This window comes from Labeo rohita, chromosome 4 (assembly GCF_022985175.1).
Source record: "Labeo rohita strain BAU-BD-2019 chromosome 4, IGBB_LRoh.1.0, whole genome shotgun sequence".
Classification (NCBI taxonomy): domain Eukaryota; kingdom Metazoa; phylum Chordata; class Actinopteri; order Cypriniformes; family Cyprinidae; genus Labeo; species Labeo rohita.
The window spans coordinates 39,390,449-39,409,591 of record NC_066872.1 but is presented as its reverse complement, the minus strand read 5'-3'; the positions used below and the strand labels follow the sequence as shown (position 1 = coordinate 39,409,591).

The 19,143-nt window shown below is 33.5% G+C and overlaps 2 protein-coding genes across 4 annotated transcripts in view; both read right to left on the bottom strand.

Moving 5' to 3' along the window:
* The window catches only part of si:dkeyp-27e10.3 (UPF0606 protein KIAA1549), a 28,004-nt gene extending 20,373 nt beyond the window's left edge, over positions 1-7,631 (bottom strand). For all 3 annotated transcript variants that reach the window (XM_051108359.1, XM_051108360.1, XM_051108361.1), the window contains exons 1-2: positions 7,125-7,631; positions 5,284-5,510 (exon numbers count right to left, since the gene is read on the bottom strand). In XM_051108359.1, coding sequence (XP_050964316.1) covers positions 5,284-5,407 — 124 coding nt within the window. In that variant the 5' untranslated portion in view covers positions 5,408-5,510; positions 7,125-7,631. The remainder of the gene's footprint in view (positions 1-5,283; positions 5,511-7,124) is intronic.
* A 2,068-nt stretch (positions 7,632-9,699) lies between these two features.
* parp12b (poly (ADP-ribose) polymerase family, member 12b) lies at positions 9,700-16,751 on the bottom strand. The gene is made up of 8 exons (XM_051108529.1): positions 16,402-16,751; positions 14,887-15,022; positions 12,512-12,767; positions 12,342-12,434; positions 12,115-12,241; positions 10,550-10,718; positions 10,355-10,475; positions 9,700-10,259 (listed from the first exon to the last, which is right to left on the bottom strand). The coding sequence occupies exons 1-8, from the start codon at positions 16,728-16,730 to the stop codon at positions 10,159-10,161; spliced, it is 1,332 nt and encodes a 443-aa protein (XP_050964486.1). The 5' UTR covers positions 16,731-16,751; the 3' UTR covers positions 9,700-10,158.
* Positions 16,752-19,143: the final 2,392 nt, after the last annotated feature.

Here is a 19,143-nt window from a genome sequence, read left to right as displayed (position 1 = left end):
CAGGCCACATATCAAGTTGTTGATCTTGTTAAAAACACTTTTTGAAAATAGCAATCCATCCGTTTAGTTGACACTAACTGCTTGAATTAAATAAAATATTTTTGGAGCTGTGTGCCAGCCATTGGATTTCAAATGTGTTAGCTAATACAGTATGTGTTTCCTATGAGAACACAATGGCATGCTCGATGGCCTAATTCAATTCTGAGAAGTATTTATGGCACATTTGTGTGCTCAAAAGTATGCTTAAGATACATATCCATAATACATATGGAAACTAGCCTGTTTATAATCTCTGGACTAAATGTTACAACTGTCTGCTTCATCACGAATCTGGGTAATACTTAATACCTGAACAAGGACACTGACAAGACCCAAAAAGACCTGCACAACGTCTAGGTCACAAAGCCACCCCGCTAGAAATTTTACGTTCCCAGAACGTCCTTAGAATGTCCCCGTTGGTGTCAAGGACGTTGCCTAGTAACGTCCCCATAACGTTCTGAGATGGCCACAATGTGGAGTTCTTTAAAGGTTTGGGGGACGTTATTTGGAAGACCTTCACAGAACATTCAGGACGTTCTTGGGACGTTTAGGGGACCATATTTTATTTGGAAATGTGACGTTCCCAGAACGTCCTCAGAACGTCCCCACTGGTGTCAAGGACGTTGTTTAGTAACGTCCCCATAATGTTCTGAGACGGTCACAATGTGGAGTTTTTTAAATGTTTGGGGGACGTTATTTGGAAAGACCTTCACAGAACATTCAGGACATTCTTGGGACGTTTAGGGGACCATATTTTATTTGGAAATGTGACGTTCCCAAAATGTTGTCAGAACGTCCACGCTGGTGTCAAGGACGTTATTTAGTAACATTCCCAGGACGTTCCGAGACGGTCATGATGTGGAGTTCTTTAAAGGGCACTCATTTTAGAAAGTTTCATGCTAATTTTTAATTTACAGTGACCATGGTTAAGGTAAAATTTTAGTAAATTTGCTAAGCAACACCTCAACTTGGCATATTAATGCAAAATGTGTATTCAGAAGTACACGTTTATTATCTTAAAATATGGCTTTCTGAATTTGGTTCATCCAATCTAGGGATGGGTGATGATGATGAACTAACTGTCTAATTGTCCAGTAACCCATGACTTTAATAACTAACAGTAAGGCTGACTAGTTTATGTAGATTTATCTTAAATATTTGATATTTTTAGCAGAAACACACCTCGAAACAGCTTGGCTGTTTACGGTCATTTCTGATACTGTTATTTCTTAAAGTTACGAGTGTATTTTTTCTTTTTTGTGTAACACTAAAAAGCTTTATTTTGCGATAGCAACCGGCTGGATTATCGCGCTACTTGCCACAAAAGTAAATAATTAGACATAAAACATTGATAGGAGTTGAATTATTTGAACGCAAAACTTCTGTGGAGAAAGCCGTTGCTAGGAAGCGGCAAATTTAAACGGACATTTACGGGAGACGGTGCAGTCATAGCACTTATTACACAACATTTCACCTCATAAATTATTATAGTGATAAAATATATTGATTTAAGACGAAAATGTTTCAAAATCTTACCAGTTCTTTAGTTGTTCTGTAATCCATTACAGTGTACAAAACAGTCGTCGCAAAATGACAGCAGCTGCATTTGTATGAAAGGTGAGAGCGAGTGCGCGATACCAGGTTGACATAATTAAATTAATTACATAATTGTACTTATAATATGAAATTGAGTTTTAATATTTTATTAGCCAACCAAACGCAAAACTTTCACGAAGATAAAAAGTGTTCCAAAAAGCAAACAGCGCCGACTGCAGGCAGTTACCCGGATGAACCTGGGTTATTGGAATGTGGTGACTGACCAATCAGAATCGAGTACGGAGCCGCGTAATATTAAATATAAAAAAAAAATATGAAACTTATGTTATTTCTGATAGTTTATATTCGGTTTAACTAAATTACCTAAAACTGAAATAAAATAATTATAAAACATTTAGGCTACAGACATTTAAAAAACTAAAAAAGAACAAAATTACTAAAACTTTAAAATAAAAGTGTTAATGGAAAATATAAAAACTAATCCAAAATATTTATAAACCTATAGCATGTCAATGATGCTAAAATAACACTGTTTTTTTTATCGTATTTGTATGTTTATTTTTTTTTTTGTTAATAATTATATATACTATATATTATAAAATATATATTATAAAAAAAAAAAACATTTTTTTTTTCTTTTCTTTTTAGTTTAACTAAAATTTCTTATTTCAGGATCATTTTTGGTCCTGTTATTTCTAACAATTATTACTATTATTTTTTTTGTTTAATGAAATGTACAACAACATGAAACTTCCCTGAAGAATACAATGATGCACTTCTTAAAAAAAATATACTGAAATAAAATATTAGAAACTTTATTTCAGATAGTTTCTCATTTAAATTTTGTTTAACTACATTAACTAAAACTAAAATTGAACCAAAAAATATAAAACTTACATTTAAAAAAAGAATCAAGGTTAAAATAAAAATAACAAAATCACTAAAACTTTAAAGTAACATTGAAAATGGAAAATTTAAAAAAAAATGACTTTATTTTATTTTCACACTGAGATCAGTAGGTTTATTAGTAAAATCTGTTGACTTTAGCAATCTTCCTTTCATTATATGCCAACAGTGACGGTTCAAAAAGGACAAAAAGCACTTCTTGTGTTTTTCATGTGTTTCAAGTTGGCATGCCTGTAACTCAAGATAAATGATGACAGAATTTAAAATTTTGGGTAAATCGTCCCTATTAAATCTGGTCATGTACATTATCCCATCTATGAAGGCTCTACTGTATGTGTGTTAAACTGCGGGACGAACCACTCTAGGGAACGACATACGAAATAACTTCAGTAATTAACTTCAGACTCAGTTAACTGTCAGAGCATCCCGACGGAGAACACAACTTCACACAGGGGGAAAGCGAGACCCTGTCACACACACACCAGTCCTATGAATGGCTCTGTGGCGTGGTCAGGCGAGGTGTTTCCATGGTGATACTGCGTGATGCCTGTGTGTGTGTTGCAGGAGTATGTCACACGCCGACCGCTTCATCAGTATGCTACAGACGCAGCGGAGAGAGCACACAGGCATTTCTCACACCGACAGAATGAGCTCACGCGGGCACGTACACACGTATGCCGATTCCACTGACACAGATTCCCAGGCATAGAGAAAACAGAGGAGAACAGCATCTATGAATAGCAGCGCATTATTACAGACCCAAGTCCACTTAGCTTTGATGTTGCTAAATCCAATCATCAATGCCGACCATCAGATACCGCAGAGCCACAGAAAGAGAAAGACTGTGTGTGAGAGAGAGACTCCACTCCTCAACACAGATCAATGGCTTTAATGGGGGGGCTTGTTGCACCATAGGACACATTTCCATCACAGCTGTGGGCTCGCAGGGGTGTGTGACTCCTAATGAACCCCCATCCTTTCCGACTGCATGTGTGTGTATCTGATGTAGTGGGTGTGTGTTTGAGAGTTGCATCTTCCCTTTCAGAGAGTGTTGAGACACTCTCATCCATCTGTCTGGGTTATGTGTATGTGTGTATCTTACACTGATGTGTAACCAGCGTAAACATGCTCACGGTAATCAGCCTGCTGTCTCCAGTTACTGAGCTACTATCTTAAGAATAAAGCGTGCAAAAGGGGGGTTCTGTCATAGAAGAACCATTTTAGGTTCTTCAAAGAACCTTACTGTGAAAAAAAAAAATTTTTGTTAAGAACATTTTAATAATCTAAAGCAGGGTTTCTTAAACGGGAGTTTGTGAGTTGATAAAAAGCCAAATGTAAAATTTCACTTAATTTTGGCTGGAACGTTACTCTCTCATTTTTAATATGGATATTTTTCTTACACAAACCAATCAAATCGCTTCAGAAGGCCTTTAATAGCCCCCCCGGAGCCATGTGGAGCACATTTTATGATGGATGAATGCCCCTTTTAGGACTTCAAAATCTCAACACCCATTCAATGCCATTATAAAGCTAGAGATTATGCTTTATAAAGTTTTAAATATGGATATTTTTCTTACACAACCGCATCAAATTGCTTCAAAAGGCCTTCATTTACCACCCGAAGCCATGTAGAGTACATTTGATGATGGATAGATGCACTTTATTGGACTTTAGAATTTCAACAGCCATTCAATGCTATTTTAATGCTAGAGATTATAGGTTCTAAAGTTTTAAATATGAAAATTTTTGGCATCGATTCACTTCAGAAAGGCTTTATTTACCTCCTGGAGCCGTGTGGTGCACTTTTTATGATGGATGGATGCACTTTATTGGACTTCAAAATCTCAACAGCCATTCAATCCCATTATAAAGCTAGAGATTACAGTTTATAAAGTTTAAAATATTGATATTTTTCTTAATCACATCGATTCACTTCAGAAGGCCTTTATTTACCTCCTGGAGCTGGGTGGAGCACTTTTTATGATGGATGGATGCACTTTATTGGACTTTAAAATCTCAACAGCCATCCAATGCTATTATAAAGCTAGAGATTACAGTTCATAAAGTTTTAAATATGGATATTTTTCTTACATGAACACATCAAATCCCTTCAGAAAGCCTTTATTAACCTCCCGGAGCCGGGTGGAATACTTTTTATGATGGATGGATACACTGCCATTATAAAGCTTGGAAGAGTCAGGACATTTTTTATTCGTCTGAAAGAAGAAAATCAAATACACCTAGAATGGCTTGAGGGTGAGTAAATCGTGGGGTAATTTTCATTTTTGTTTGAACTGTCCCTTTAAATATATCTTGATCTAAGAACGTACAGGCATTTGTACTGGAAAACAAGACAAAAAGAGTAAGAAAATCTCCTTTTTTTGTGGATTGTGGGAACCACGTGTTAAAGATTCTTTGTAGATGCCAATCAAGAACTAAGCCGACTATTTCTAATCTGTACCGTCAGCATGTAATTTAAAAAAAAATATCATTTGCCATCATGTGGGCAGATATGTGCTTTCATCAATGTCAAATCTGTCTCACATCTCAATACAATTCACTGTGAATCCCATTCATTCTTCGCCTAACTGTGACCGACGTCATTCACACAAAGAGAGAATCGCTCGTACATACGCCCACCAGTCCTCTGACGCTCAAATCATCTGGGATGAAAAAGACTCACTTTTTATGATACTGACTCACAAGAGGTCCACAGTAACTAAATGAAATGTGACAAAAGTGACAAAAAGCACTCTTTTAGTGCACTCTATGATGAAATACCTGCAACGGGTGTGCCGGACATCACCATGAAGCCCACCAACATGGCAGCGGCGAGCAGAAGCGCGCAACATCCGAGCAGTCGCCGCGAGCTCCTCAGGACCATCCTTGAACTGGAGCTCTCCATTTTTAAATGTTTCTTATTCAAGACAAGCCATCCAACCCTGATAAAATGTCACCTGGATAGCCACAGGTCTTCCCGCTTGGTATCCTTCCTTTTCTATACGTTGCTGTGAGAAGAAGAAACACATAATTTGTTAGAAAGCAAAGCTAAATTTGACATCGCAGAGTTCAGAGCTTTATGTAAGATGAATTGAAAGCAAAACCATCATCGTCCCCACATCAATCAATCAATCACTTTAGTTCAGAAATGATAGATATATAGAGAAATATATATAGGTTCCATTATTGGCATATATGTTGTATATACTGTTCATTTTATATTTTTCTTGTCTTCCTACAGACAAGAAGAATCAAGAGCTAATGGCTGAAAATGTTTCTCCAGACATTAGTACCAAAATTTCAAAAAAGATCTCAGAAATGCCCCAAGCTTTGCTCCAAAAAGATCCCAAAGTCTGCAATCAATGGTCTGTGATTTAATATAAACTATCTATAAAATATCTATCTATCTATCTAAAAATGGTAGACACAAATTTGAATCAGAAATTGCAATTAAGTTTCAAAAATAATTAATAATAAACTCTAAAAATGTATTCTATCTATCTATCTATCTATCTGTCTGTCTATCTGTCTATCGTCTGTCTATCTGTCTATCATCTTTAAAAAATAGTAGACAAAATTTCAATCAGAAATTGCAATTAAGTTTCAAAAATAATTAATAATAGACTCTAAAATGGATTCTGTCTATCTATCTATCTATCTATCTATCTATCTATCTATCTATCTATACCTTAAAAAATTGGTAGACACAATTTCAATCAGAAATTGCTATTAATTTAATTTAATACATTTTAAATATATAAATTAATAAATCTATCCATCTATCATCTGTCTATCTATCTATCTAAAAATGGTAGATAACATTTTTATCTGTATCTATCTATCTGTCTATCTATCATCTGTTTAAAAAAAATGGTAGAGACAGTTTTAATCAGAAATTGCTAGTAAGTTTCACAAATAATAATAATAATAATAATAATAATAATAATAATAATAAATTATTCATCATCTATATATCTATCTATCATGAAAAATAGTGGATATTGACAGTAAATTTGACAATTAATAATAAACTCTGAAAAATAATTTTGATATATCTATTTATACTGAAAAAAATGGTAGTGAAACAATTTTCCAGTCAGAAATTGCTCAGTTTCACAAATATTTTATAAATCTTGTAAAATCATTTGTGCAGTCTATACAGTTCTACTGCCTATCTATCTATCTATCTATCTATCTGTCACACATGCATCATCCATAGCATGTATATTTTCATATATTTCAATGCCATGCAAACCTATAACGCCATAAAGTCACTATATGCACACTGTGAGAATGTAGGTTATAATGACAGATCATTGGTGTGCGCGGCCCAAGGCTCCCGTGAGGTTAATATCGCTCGCATCTTGTCAGACAGGTACAGCGATAACGGGTATGATCTGAAGCAGATAAATAGCGGTACAGATGGAAAAGGGCGGGTGTAGGAACAGACTAAGCGCATGCACTGGGTCAAAGACGGAAAAACAGCATCTTCAGACCCACGTACCGGCAGGATCTCCCCGAACCCCAGATCATATGTCACATATTTATGGTATTTTAAAATGAGCATCGACATGCAAAGATACAGAGGCTGAATGGCACGGAGTCATTTTCGTATTCGTTACCTGTCATGTTGAGATGCGCGCCCCTTTACACACCCGATATCATGATGACAGAACGGCCATACATAGAGAATATCGATGGTATCAATGCAAGGAATCAAATCAGATGAAACATATCATATATTTATGCGGACAGCTCCTCGTATAGACGGTATCCAGTGCGTTGCTAGTGCGTGGTTCATTTCCCGGTATCCGGTGTGGATATAATTGTGCAGAAGCGGTTATAACGGTCTTGCTGTTCCCGTGCACGGCCCATTTCCCAAGATCCCATCCCCTCCGAACACGCTGGACAAATTGCACCGTTTAAATAAATACGTGAGCCGCTTCTAAAAGATATCGTTGGCAGCGCATGTCCATTTCTACGGCATAAAACACTCCATGGAGGAGAAATACGCCTTATCGATATCTGCGGCGCTCGGCAAAGACCCGCCCCTTGGATTTATTCATAAGAAACGTATAGAATAATGGAGGCACTGTCATTGGCTGTTAGCAGGATCCTTAGTAACCCACACACGCTCATCTTATTTTAATTTTATTTAGCTTTCTTTGAGCAAATACTAAGCACTTAAGCATAGATATCAGAGCAAATTGTTTATTATTGTTTTATTTATTTATATTCATCCGATACTTTCGTAACGGTCATAAATTTCGTTAGGTAATTTTCTGGGCGCGCGTCAGTGTTCGTCTTTGACGACTTTAACGTAGTTAGCCGTCAAACAGCTACTTTAAACGGGTTTAAACAAAAGATTAACATACTTTGTGATATATTTGTGCTACGTATGTCTATAACTTAAAAAATAATTAGTTAAATAATCGTTTTTATCTATGTACTTATCCGTTAAAGCTGTTGCTATGGTTACCTCCTCACGCGAAAGCGATTTTAGTTCATATTCTGGCTAAATTTAAGGACTTGAGTCTAGATATCAGAGCGAATTGTTTATTATTGTTATTTTATTCATCCGATACTTTAATAACGGTCATAAATTTCGTGAGGTAATTTTCTGGGCGCGCGTCAATGTTTGTCTTTGGCGACTTTAATGTAGTTAACCGTCAAATAGCTACTTTAAACGGGTTTAAACAAAAGATTAACATACTTTATTGTGATATATTTGTGCTACGTAAGTCTATAACTTAAAAAATAATTAGTTAAATAGTCGTTTGTCGATGTACTTATCCGTTAAAGCTGTTGCTATGGTTACCTCCTCACGGGAAAGCGATTTTCGTTCATATTCTGACTAAATTTAAGGACTTGAGTGTAGATTTCAGAGCGAATTGTTTATTATTGTTTTTTATTCATCTGATACTTTAATAACGGTCATAAATTTCGTTAGGTAATTTTCTGGGCGCGCGTCAGTGTTCATCTCTGGCGACTTTAACGTCGTTAACCGTCAAATAGCTACTTTAAACGGGTTTAAACAAAAGATTAACATACTTCATCGTGATATATTTGTGCTACGTATGTCTATAACTTAAAAAATAATTAGTTAAATAATCGTTTTTGTCCATGTACTTATCCGTTAAAGCTGTTGCTATGGTTACCTCCTCACGCAAAAGTGATTTTCGTTCGTATTCTGACTAAATTTAAGGACTTGAGTGTAGATTTCAGAGCGAGTTGTTTATTATTATTTTATTAGTTTATATTCATCCGATACTTTAATAACGGTCATAAATTTCGTTAGGTAATTTTCTGGGCGCGCGTCAAACGTCTTTGGCGCCTCTAACGTAGTTAACCGTTAAAAAGCTACCGTAATAGGGTTTAAACAAAAGATTAACAGACTTTATTGTGATATATTTGTGCTACGTATGTAATAATTCATTTTTGTCGAAGCTGTTGCTATGGTTACCTCCTCACGCCAAAGCGATTTTTGTAATGTAAACACTGTTTGAAAACGCATTTAACATGGAAACATTTATGTCCATTACTAAAACTGTGCATCTACTGGAGTATATTTTATCCATGATAATCAAAATGCAAAAACATAATTAGGACAGTAAATTCTACTATACTATCAACATGGTTAATATTTTCAGTAGTAATGTAATAATATAAATATATATTTATTAATACTGTATTATTTCAGAGTACATACCTTTTTCTTTAACCCTCCTTAAGGAGATTTGACCACTTGAGACTCACTTAAAAGTGATGTTTTCACACGATTGGAACACATTAGGCAAAATGCACAAAATCATATTATTGAATTATTTTTAAATAAATTAAAATCAATTAATCTCAATCATATCCAAAATAGAAGTTTGTGTTAACATAATATGCATATGCATGTGCATATTTTGTATGTATCTTACATATATTATGTAAACACAAACTTCTATTTTGGATATGATTAATTGTGATTAATCAATTTGACAGCACTAATTATTAACATACATTTTATTGGCCACTCAACACTTACCAAAGGATTCAAAGATTTCTGATTTATTCAAAGATATGTTTAAGGTCAAATGAACCTAAATTAAATAATTGGTGCTGCTGATTAGTACACTACATGACTATAATGACTACTTCTTGCAGAACTGGGAAAAAACATTTTTTGTATTCAAATAATTGACTAAATAGGAAAATCAGGGAGTGTTTATTGATGAATACATGATATGAAAAAAGTGCAAGATTATACCTCATCATGAGTTGATCTAAATCACCCCACAAAGGTACCACATTCACTGAAGGCACCCCAGACAATTCCAGGCATGAAATGATAACAGAAAAATAATGTTAAAGTCACAGTCTCTAAATGCGTTCATTTGAAGGAAGGACTCTCTCATACGAGCAGCTATTTGAACTATAATAAATCACAATAATGTTTTGGCAAAGACAGGCCTATTTTGGTTAAAAATAATGAAATATTTTAAGATTTCTTAAGATTAATACTTAAATATTATTTTTAATCAAATAATCAAAGCACATGCAGTTCATGTATGTATATGTGAATTGAAAAGTGACACAAATCTTAAGAAGTAACTCATAATTTGAATGTCTGTGCTCATGTACATAAACAGTGTGTGCTTGTGTGTTCTGTCACTGGGCAGCTTTAGCCTCCACCTCATTGATAGACACAAAGCGTGGTCGCCTGCGCACCCTCCTCTTTGTGTTGTGTTTGGGGTTTCTCTGATACATATCTGTAAAAATAGCACAGTCAAATACTTACAAATATATGTAAAATATAATGTAAAATAATATGAATATCTAAAGCAGATATGAAGGTGTGTCGTACCTTGGAAACTGACATAATAATGCCTATTTCCCTTAATGACAGTAACTTCTGCATTGTTGTCCTCCTGAAATGCTTTCTCAAGGTCTCGCGACGTTACAGACGTCACGCGTTGCTTGTCATCCTAAAGAAAAAATTATTTTGAAACAAAACCACAACCTGACCTTGAATTCAAGCCACTATGTTTGTTTGTCTCACCGGTTGCCCGTACTCTATCCAGTTCTCATGATCTCCTTTGTAGTACCAAATCCACTCTGTTGTCAGGATGTAGTGGGCGGGTTTAGACACGGAAGAGACCGTTGAGAGTCGGCGCACAGGTTGATGGTTCCTGGTCATGGATGCAAAATCCACCGATCTTGATCCTGGACTAAATCCAAGAGAAACGTTCAGGGTTATTATGGTTAACTAAAACTTAAGCCATAAAATATACCTGAAATAACAAAAATGTCCAAAATATATATTAAAATGCAACATTCTTATTTTCGTTTAACTTGATGTACTAAAATAACTAAAACTGAAATAAAAATTAATTTAAAAAAAAAGCCTACATTGACATATATATATAAAACTACAAAATCATAAAATAAAAACATAAGATAAAATGTCAAAAAATGTAAAAGAAAAGAGAAGGAAAAATTTTACATGTGCATTTGTACTGACCATAAAATAAACTTGAAATAACATCAACTTTATCCAACATATTTTAAAATATAAGGGGAAAAAAAACACTAACCCTATTTTATTTCAACTATTTGCTAAGACAACATTTATAATTTTCATTTGGTTAATTTTATGTACTAAAAATGAAATAAAAATGAATATAAAATTATACAGACATATAAAAAAACTAATAAAAATAACAAAAATAAAATAAAATGACTAAACCTTTAACTAGAATCAAACAGAAAATTAAAAACTAATTCATAATATTATTTCAAAGCAATAAAGTAATAAACATAAAACCCTCATTAAGTTAGACACCAATTAAAATAAATAAAATAAAAATAAATAAGAACATAAGATAAAATAAAATGCAAATTGCAAACTTATTGCAAATTGCAAATTGCAACTTAATTCAAAAATAAATAAGAAAAAAATTATATATATATATATATATATATATATATATATAATAAAAAAGACCCAAAATAATAATAAAAAAATTACTAAAACTTTAACTAGAATTAAACAGAAAATAAAAAAACTATTAAATATCAAAATATTAATTCAAACCAATAAAGTAATAAATATAAATACAAACCCTCATTAGATTCCACTCCATTAGAATAAATAAAAGAAAAAAAAAACACAAGATAAAATTTTCAAAAATGTAAAAGAAAAGAAAAAATGGCATTTGTACTGAACATTAAACTGAACATACATTGTACTGAACATTCAACTTAAAATAACATAAACTTATCCAAAAAACATCAAAATATAAGAAAAAAAACACTGAACCTATTTTATTTCATCTAGTTTCAACATTTTTCATTTTCATTAGTTTAATTTGTTGTACTAAAATAACTAAAACTGAAATAAAAATGAATAAAAAATATACAAAATTAATAAAAATGACAAAAATACATAAAATTACTAAAACTGTAACTAGTAACTAATTCTAAATATTAATTCAAAGCAATAAACTGAATATAAAGTAAACATAAACCCTAATTAAGTTCCACCCCATTAGAATAAATAAAAGAAATAAAAGAAAAATGCAAAAGAAAAGAGAAAGAAAAAAGGACATGTGCATTTGTACTGACCTGTGTTCATTCTTTGGGTCACAGTAAGCTCTCTCTATTTCCTCCATGTTTCTTAAATCCCTCCAGCCTTTCCCGTCATTAACCTCCCATTTGTATGGAAGATTAAAGTGGACAAGAACACACTGGTCTAAAGCAATAAAACAACCCCATTATAACTTAAATCTAACATAAATGGCTTAAAGAAAATAAGATTACCCAGAGGTAAGGTGGACGAAATGGACACCGACCCTGAAACTTGCATTTCCGTCTTATGAAGTGGAGACAGATTTCATTCTTCTCCATCTGAGCGACCGGTTTGACGCCTTGATCGGATATCAGCTCTGAAATGTATATGAACATGTATGTATAATTTGAATTACTGCATACATAATGTGTAAGTGAATATAAGTGCCCTTACCAGTGCTTATCGTTTGTGAGTTGAGGCGATAAACGTTCTGGTAGATGCAGGGCAGGTCGTGGATGATGTCACCACCGAGACCACGTTCTTCCAGCATCCTCCGGCTGTGCTCGTTGATACTGTGCAGCCGTTTGCACTTGGTGCCGAACAGGCAGTCGTCTTGCACAAAGTGCTGACAAATGTGCACCTTAGTGCAGCCCTCCATAAAGGTACAGGCCCCGAAAAAACCCGTGCCTTTATTATAGTGAGCACACACCTGTGTACATACAGCACGGGGTAGAGACTTTAAATATCAGACTTACACTACCGGTCAAATTTGGAAAAATTGTGATTTTTCAGAATGTTTTTGAAAGAAGTCTCTTATGCTCACATAGCCTGCATTTATTTGATTAAAAATGCAGTAAAACAGTAAAACTGTGAAATATTAGTGCGACTTAAAATAACTTTTTCTATTTTAAAATTTAATTTATTCCATTATTTATTTCAGCATCATTACTCTAGTATTCAGTGTCACATGGGATTCATAAGCAACTATTACAAAAGGTTTAAACGGATGCTCCAGAAGGAAACACAACGCATTAAGACCTGAGAGGTGAAAACTTTTGGAATTTTGAATTTCTGGGGAACATGTAAGTATATTCTGTAGCTTCTGAAGGGCAGTACTAAATGAAAAAAATATGATATTTAGGCAAAATAAGAAAAATGTACACATCTTCATTCTGTTCAAAAGTTTTCACCCCTGTCTCTTAATGCCTTGTTTTTCCTTCTGAAGCATCAGTGAGCATCTAAACCTTCTGGAATAGTTGCATATGAGTCCCTCAGTTTGTCCTCAGTGTGGAAAAAATGGATCTCAAAATCATACAGTCATTGTTGGAAAGGGTTTAAAAACACAAAAATGCTGAAAAACCAAAGAATTTGCGAGACCTGAAGGATTTTTCTGGAGAACAGCAGTTTAACTGTTCAGGACAAACAAGGGACTCATGAACAACTATCACTAAACAAATAAACACAGCTGTGGATCATTCAGGTAACAACACAGTATTAAGAATCAAGCGTATGTAAACTTTTGAGCAGGGTCATTTTTATAAATTCAACTACTATTTTCTCTTGTGGACTATATGTAAATGTCTTTTATGTGAAATATCTTATTCAGGTCAGCACTAAATAAAAAATAACATGCATTTTGTATAATCTCTCTTATTTTGGTAAAATAATTAACATTTTGCAGATTCTGCAAGGTGTATGTAACTTTTGAGCATTGATTTCAACATTGATAGTAATAAGAATTATAATTAACTAACCACCAATAATAATTTATAACAGTTAAGCACCAAATCAGAATATTAGAATGATTTCTGAAGTATCATGTGAAACTGGAGTAACGACGCTGAAAATTCAGCTTTGCATCACAGGAATAAATGACATTTTAAAATATATTAAAACCTGAAAACTGCTATTTTAAATCAGAATAATATTACTGTTTTACTGTATTTTTGATTAAATAAATGCAGCCTTGCTGAGCATAACAAACTTTTTCAGAAAGCATTAAAAAACTGTAATGATTCCAAACTTGACTGGTAGTGTATATGCAAAGTACAATATTCAAAACCACACATGCATTTATTAATAATTAAAGTAAAGAAATGAAATGCCTTACAAATACAGTGAAACTTCTAGAATAAACCAGTGCATCACAGTGCAACATTCTACTTTACCTGTTTACAGGTCATTCTCCTTTTTTCTTTTTTTTTTTTCTTTTTTTTTTTTTTTTTTTTTTTTTTTTTTTTTTTTTGTTCAAACCAAACTGGAGAAACACACTTAGGACACCACCAGGAACTCTTCATCCTTAACGCGGACCACAATTCTTCTTAATTCACTGTTCGTTTTTTTTTTGCTCCCCTCAACATTAACATACTGACTGGAACGCTGATGAAGCAGACCTTCACTTGGATGACTTACTGCTTGACTTTTTCTTGCTGTTTTTGTGCGTTTTTTTTTTTTTTTAAAAAGATTACAGGTGTTTGACTGATGGTACTGATCAGATTGCACCTTATCCAGGATATAACGCAGAAAACAAGCTCAAATATTCAATTGCTTCATTGTATATTTGGGCGTAACCAGTGGCTGATTCAAGCATGCCAGAACAAACGTCTGAGCGTTTACGTGAGCTCTGTTCTACTCTGAAAACTTCTCATAACTGAGCGCGCAGCGAAAGAAACGAAGAGGGTGTTTCAAACGGCAGGAGAGGTACCTGGAAATGCAGAAATATCCCAGTCATAGCATGATTTTGGATTCGGGGAGGAATTCTCTCATGAGAATGGAGTCCAAAAAACATCTAGGTGGCTATTTTAGCATTCCTGTTTGCATTTCCTCACCTCTGGCAGTAGGGCAGGGTCGTTCTGGAGCAGAAGCAGGAAGAGATCGTCCTCGTTCAGTTCTTGAAGCGTACATTCCCGCAGCAGGGGATAGTTATGCTGTGACTGGATATCATGGGAGAATTTACACTCCTTCCTGACAAACACAAAAACATAAGCATTTAGTGATTCTGGGCTCAACATAATTTCCATACATTCATTTGTGTAAGAGGTTGACTGATATTGCTAGTATTTTCATGTATACAATGTGTAATAACCAATCTGCAGAAATGATTTTAAACATTTTATTTCTGATTTTTTGACACAGTAACAACTAAATTAAAAAGTTGCAATTTCGAGATATAAACTCATAATTCTAACAAAAAGGCGCAATTTCAAGATATAAACTCGCTATTCTGAGAAAAAAGGTGCAATTTCGAGAAATAAACTTGCAATTCTGAGAAAAAAGTGGCAATTTCGATATAAACTCGCAATTCTGAGAAAAAAGACACAATTTTGAGATATAAACTCGCAATTCTAAGACAAAAGACACAATTTCGAAATATAAACTCGTAATTCTGAGAAAAAAAGTTGCAATTTCGAGATATAAACTCACAATTTGGAGAAAAAAAGACGTAATTTTGAGATTTAAACTCGTAATTCTAAGAAAAAGGTGCAATTTCGACATATAAACTCGCTATTCTGAGAAAAAAGGTGCAATTTCGAGAAATAAACTTGCAATTCTGAGAAAAAAGTGGCAATTTCAATATAAACTCGCAGTTCTGAGAAAAAAGCCGCAATTTCAAGATATAAACTCACAATTTGGAGAAAAAAAGATGTAATTTTGAGATTTAAACTCGCAATTCTAAGAAAAAGGCGCAATTTCGAGATATAAACTCGCTATTCTGAGAAAAAAGGTGCAATTTTGAGAAATAAACTTGCAATTCTGGGAAAAAAATGGCAATTTCGATATAAACTTGCAATACTGAGAAAAAAAGTCAAATTTTGAGATATAAACTCACAATTATACGAAAAAAAAAAATGCAATTTCGAGAAATAAGCTCATACAATGTCTAATAACCTACAGAAAATTTACTTTACAATTTACAGAAATTACTTTAATAATTTTATTTTTAATCGTTTTTTTTTTTAACACAACAACAACTAAATGATGGCCATACTTATTAAAAACTGTTTATAATTGATTATTATTATTAATTTATTACACAAGTTAATTGCATTGGTGGGTGTTAACTTAATTCTTATTAATAGGTGCTATTATTAATATTAGTAAATCGTTTTCAGTCCGTTACGTAGAAAATGTTAATATCGGTAAATACATACAGAATTAATAAAACAAATACTAGCCAATTTTCTTTTTCATGCCACTAAGCTTATATAACTATGATGACTGCTAATACGATTTTGTTATTTCTATTGCTAATTAGTCTACTAGTCTTTATTATTAATTCCTATATATAGCTAATATAATACGCACTAATATTACACTAAATATTCATGTTCTCCCAACCTTACCTTCCTTTTCCATATCTGCAGTTCCCGTAAACATAATACTTGCACAGATGTAAATCCTGGCACTCGTAACATTCATCCTTGGAGTATTTCTTGCAGAGTCTCAGAGATGTTTTGGCGACGACGATGCAGTCCGACTCTCCATCCTCTGTTCTGGGTTTGCTCTGGACCACTGCGAAACGGGCGCATTTCTTAATGATGTACCAGAAACACTCTTCGGTGATATCAAAGCGCTGTGCAACCTTGCGGTGTAGCTGAGATATTTCCATAGAGCCTTTATTGCTGCATAATAAGCTGGTCGCGTAATGTATGATCCGGGAGTATCCCGACATATCTGCGCAGATCTGAGACCACTGTCGGGCTGCTGTCGGGCGCTATTATTGGTACGGTTTCTATTCTGCGTTTCTTCAGAAATGAAAGCGGAAACTGTAATAGCTGTATAAGTCAATGCCAAGTTCCCAGTGCCAGTTCTTTTCAAAATAAAAGTCATACGAAAACACCCACCCTAAGTGCTCCGAGGGTGGATAGATAGACAGATAGACAGATCGATAGATAGATAGCAGTGTTGGGGAGTAACTAGTTACATGTAACGGAATTACGTAATTTAATTACAAAATAAATGTAATTGTAATTAGTTACGGTTACTGAGAAAAAATGTGTAATTAAATTACAGTTACTTTTGAAAAATGCCAGTGATTACAAAGGGGATTACATCTGAATTTTTTCACTTCCACTTACAGATTCAATTGACTTCTTTCATAAATTGCATTGACTGCTCTAAAATGAGTCACCAATGTTTCAGGAGTTTAGGACACAGAATAGGACACATGCTTATTCGATAACTGTTTAATTTCCTATTTAGGTTTATGCATAAACTTTATTTTTTAAGATTGTTTTTTCCAAGGCATTGTTAGATGCTAGTGTTTTTTGTCATAACTATGCAAACACAACATTTCAAATCCAGTATCATAGCTATTAAACTATTTCTTGTTATGATGTTATTTATGTTATGATCTTGTTATGACGTATAGCGCAACTGCGCTCACGGTGACCTGAGTTCGATTCCCGTGTCGAGGTCCTTTGCCGATCCCGCTCCCCTCTCTCCTCCCTGCTCTTTCCTGTCATCTCTCTACTGTCCTATTACAATAAAAGGCATAAAAAGCCCCAAAAAATAAGTAAAAAGTCTGAATTTGTGGTGGCTGTGCTTTAAATTAAATTTTTACACAGCTCAGACTCATTCGGGGCAACTTAAGTCGGTGCTATGCTTGATAAAAAACTGGTATGATTGCACTGTACACCTAAAATGTCTAGTTTGAACTTGCCGTTTGCTAGCAACTGAGTTCTTCATGGAAGCTTTGCGTTCAAATATTTCAACTCAGATCAGTGTTTTGTGTCTAATAATTTTGACACAAAACATCTAAATAATCTATCAAGCAGCTGTGTAATAAGTGAGATAATGTACATTCAGCCAGTTGTTACTGCAAAATAAAGATGTATGTTATCCCTTACTTATTATAATCTTAATTCTAGTGATAAAGGATTTTGAAAGTCTGACAGTAATCAGTGTTGAGTGCTACTGTAAGGTTAACTCTGCCTGGTTTAAATATTTCGAAATGATTAACAATTGAAAATAGACATTTAAAAAAAAGTAATCAAAAAGTAATTAAAAATAATAAGTTACATTACTTTAATAAAGTAATTGAAAAGTTACATTACTTATTACATTTTAAATCAAATAATTTGTAATCTGTAACCTATTACATTTCTAAAGTAACCTTCCCAACACTGATAGATAGATAGAAACTTGCAGTTCTGACTTTCTTCTCAGAATTATGAGAAATAAACTTGCAATTGTGAGAAAAAGTAAGAATTGCAAGATAAAAATACGTAATTCTGACTTTTTCTCGCAATTGCCAGTTTATATCTCACAATTCTGACTTTATCATTTGCAAATGCGTTATAAAGTCAGAATTGCAAGATAAAATGTTAAACTCACAGTTCTGGCATTTTCTCACAATTATTAGTTTATATCTCACAATTCTGACTTAATAACTCAAATGCATGTTCTAAAATCAGATTTGCAAGATGTAATGTTAAACTCGCAATTCTGACTTTTTTTTTTTTCTCAGAAATGATATAAACTCGCAATTACAAAAGATATTCCGATATTCAAAAGCAATTGACTTTTTCTCACAGTTGTGAGTTTATATCTCACAATTCTGACTTTTTTTCTCAGAACTGTGATTTCAAGGGTGCAAAAGACAGATATGTTCTTAGAATTGCGAGTTTATATCTCACAATCCTGACTTTATAACTTGGAATTGCATGATATAAACTTGCAGTTGTGAGAAATAAAAGAATTGCAAGATACAAACTCACAATTGTGAGTTTATATCGCAATTCTGACTTTTCTTCTTAGAATTGTGATATTGAGGGAAAAAAAAGACTGATATGTTCTTGGATCTGTGAGTTTATATCTTACAATTCTGTCTTAATAACTTGCAATTGCGTGTTATAAAATCAGAATTGTGAGATATAAACTCAAAGTCAATTTCAAGATTTGCAAGAATTGCAAGCTTGTATCACACTATTCTGAGAAAAACAATCAGAACTGCGAAAGATAAAAAGTTGCAATTACCTTTAGCTGTTGATATTAAAATGTATATCTATTTACTCTTGTATTATTATAATAGAATTGTTATAAAGTAATAGTTCTATAATAAACTCTTAATAAAAATGAAATGA

What these genes read in the sequence shown, in the direction of transcription:
- parp12b (XM_051108529.1), bottom strand. Translation starts at nt 16,730, where the DNA reads ATGTCGGGATACTCCCGGATCATACATTACGCGACCAGCTTATTATGC. An exon ending in ACCCTGCCCTACTGCCAGAG is followed by an intron (nt 12,768 to 14,886) that starts GTGAGGAAATGC and finishes GTATGTACACAG; the next exon opens with GTGTGTGCTCACTATAATAA. An exon ending in GGATAGAGTACGGGCAACCG is followed by an intron (nt 10,476 to 10,549) that starts GTGAGACAAACA and finishes TTTTTTCTTTAG; the next exon opens with GATGACAAGCAACGCGTGAC.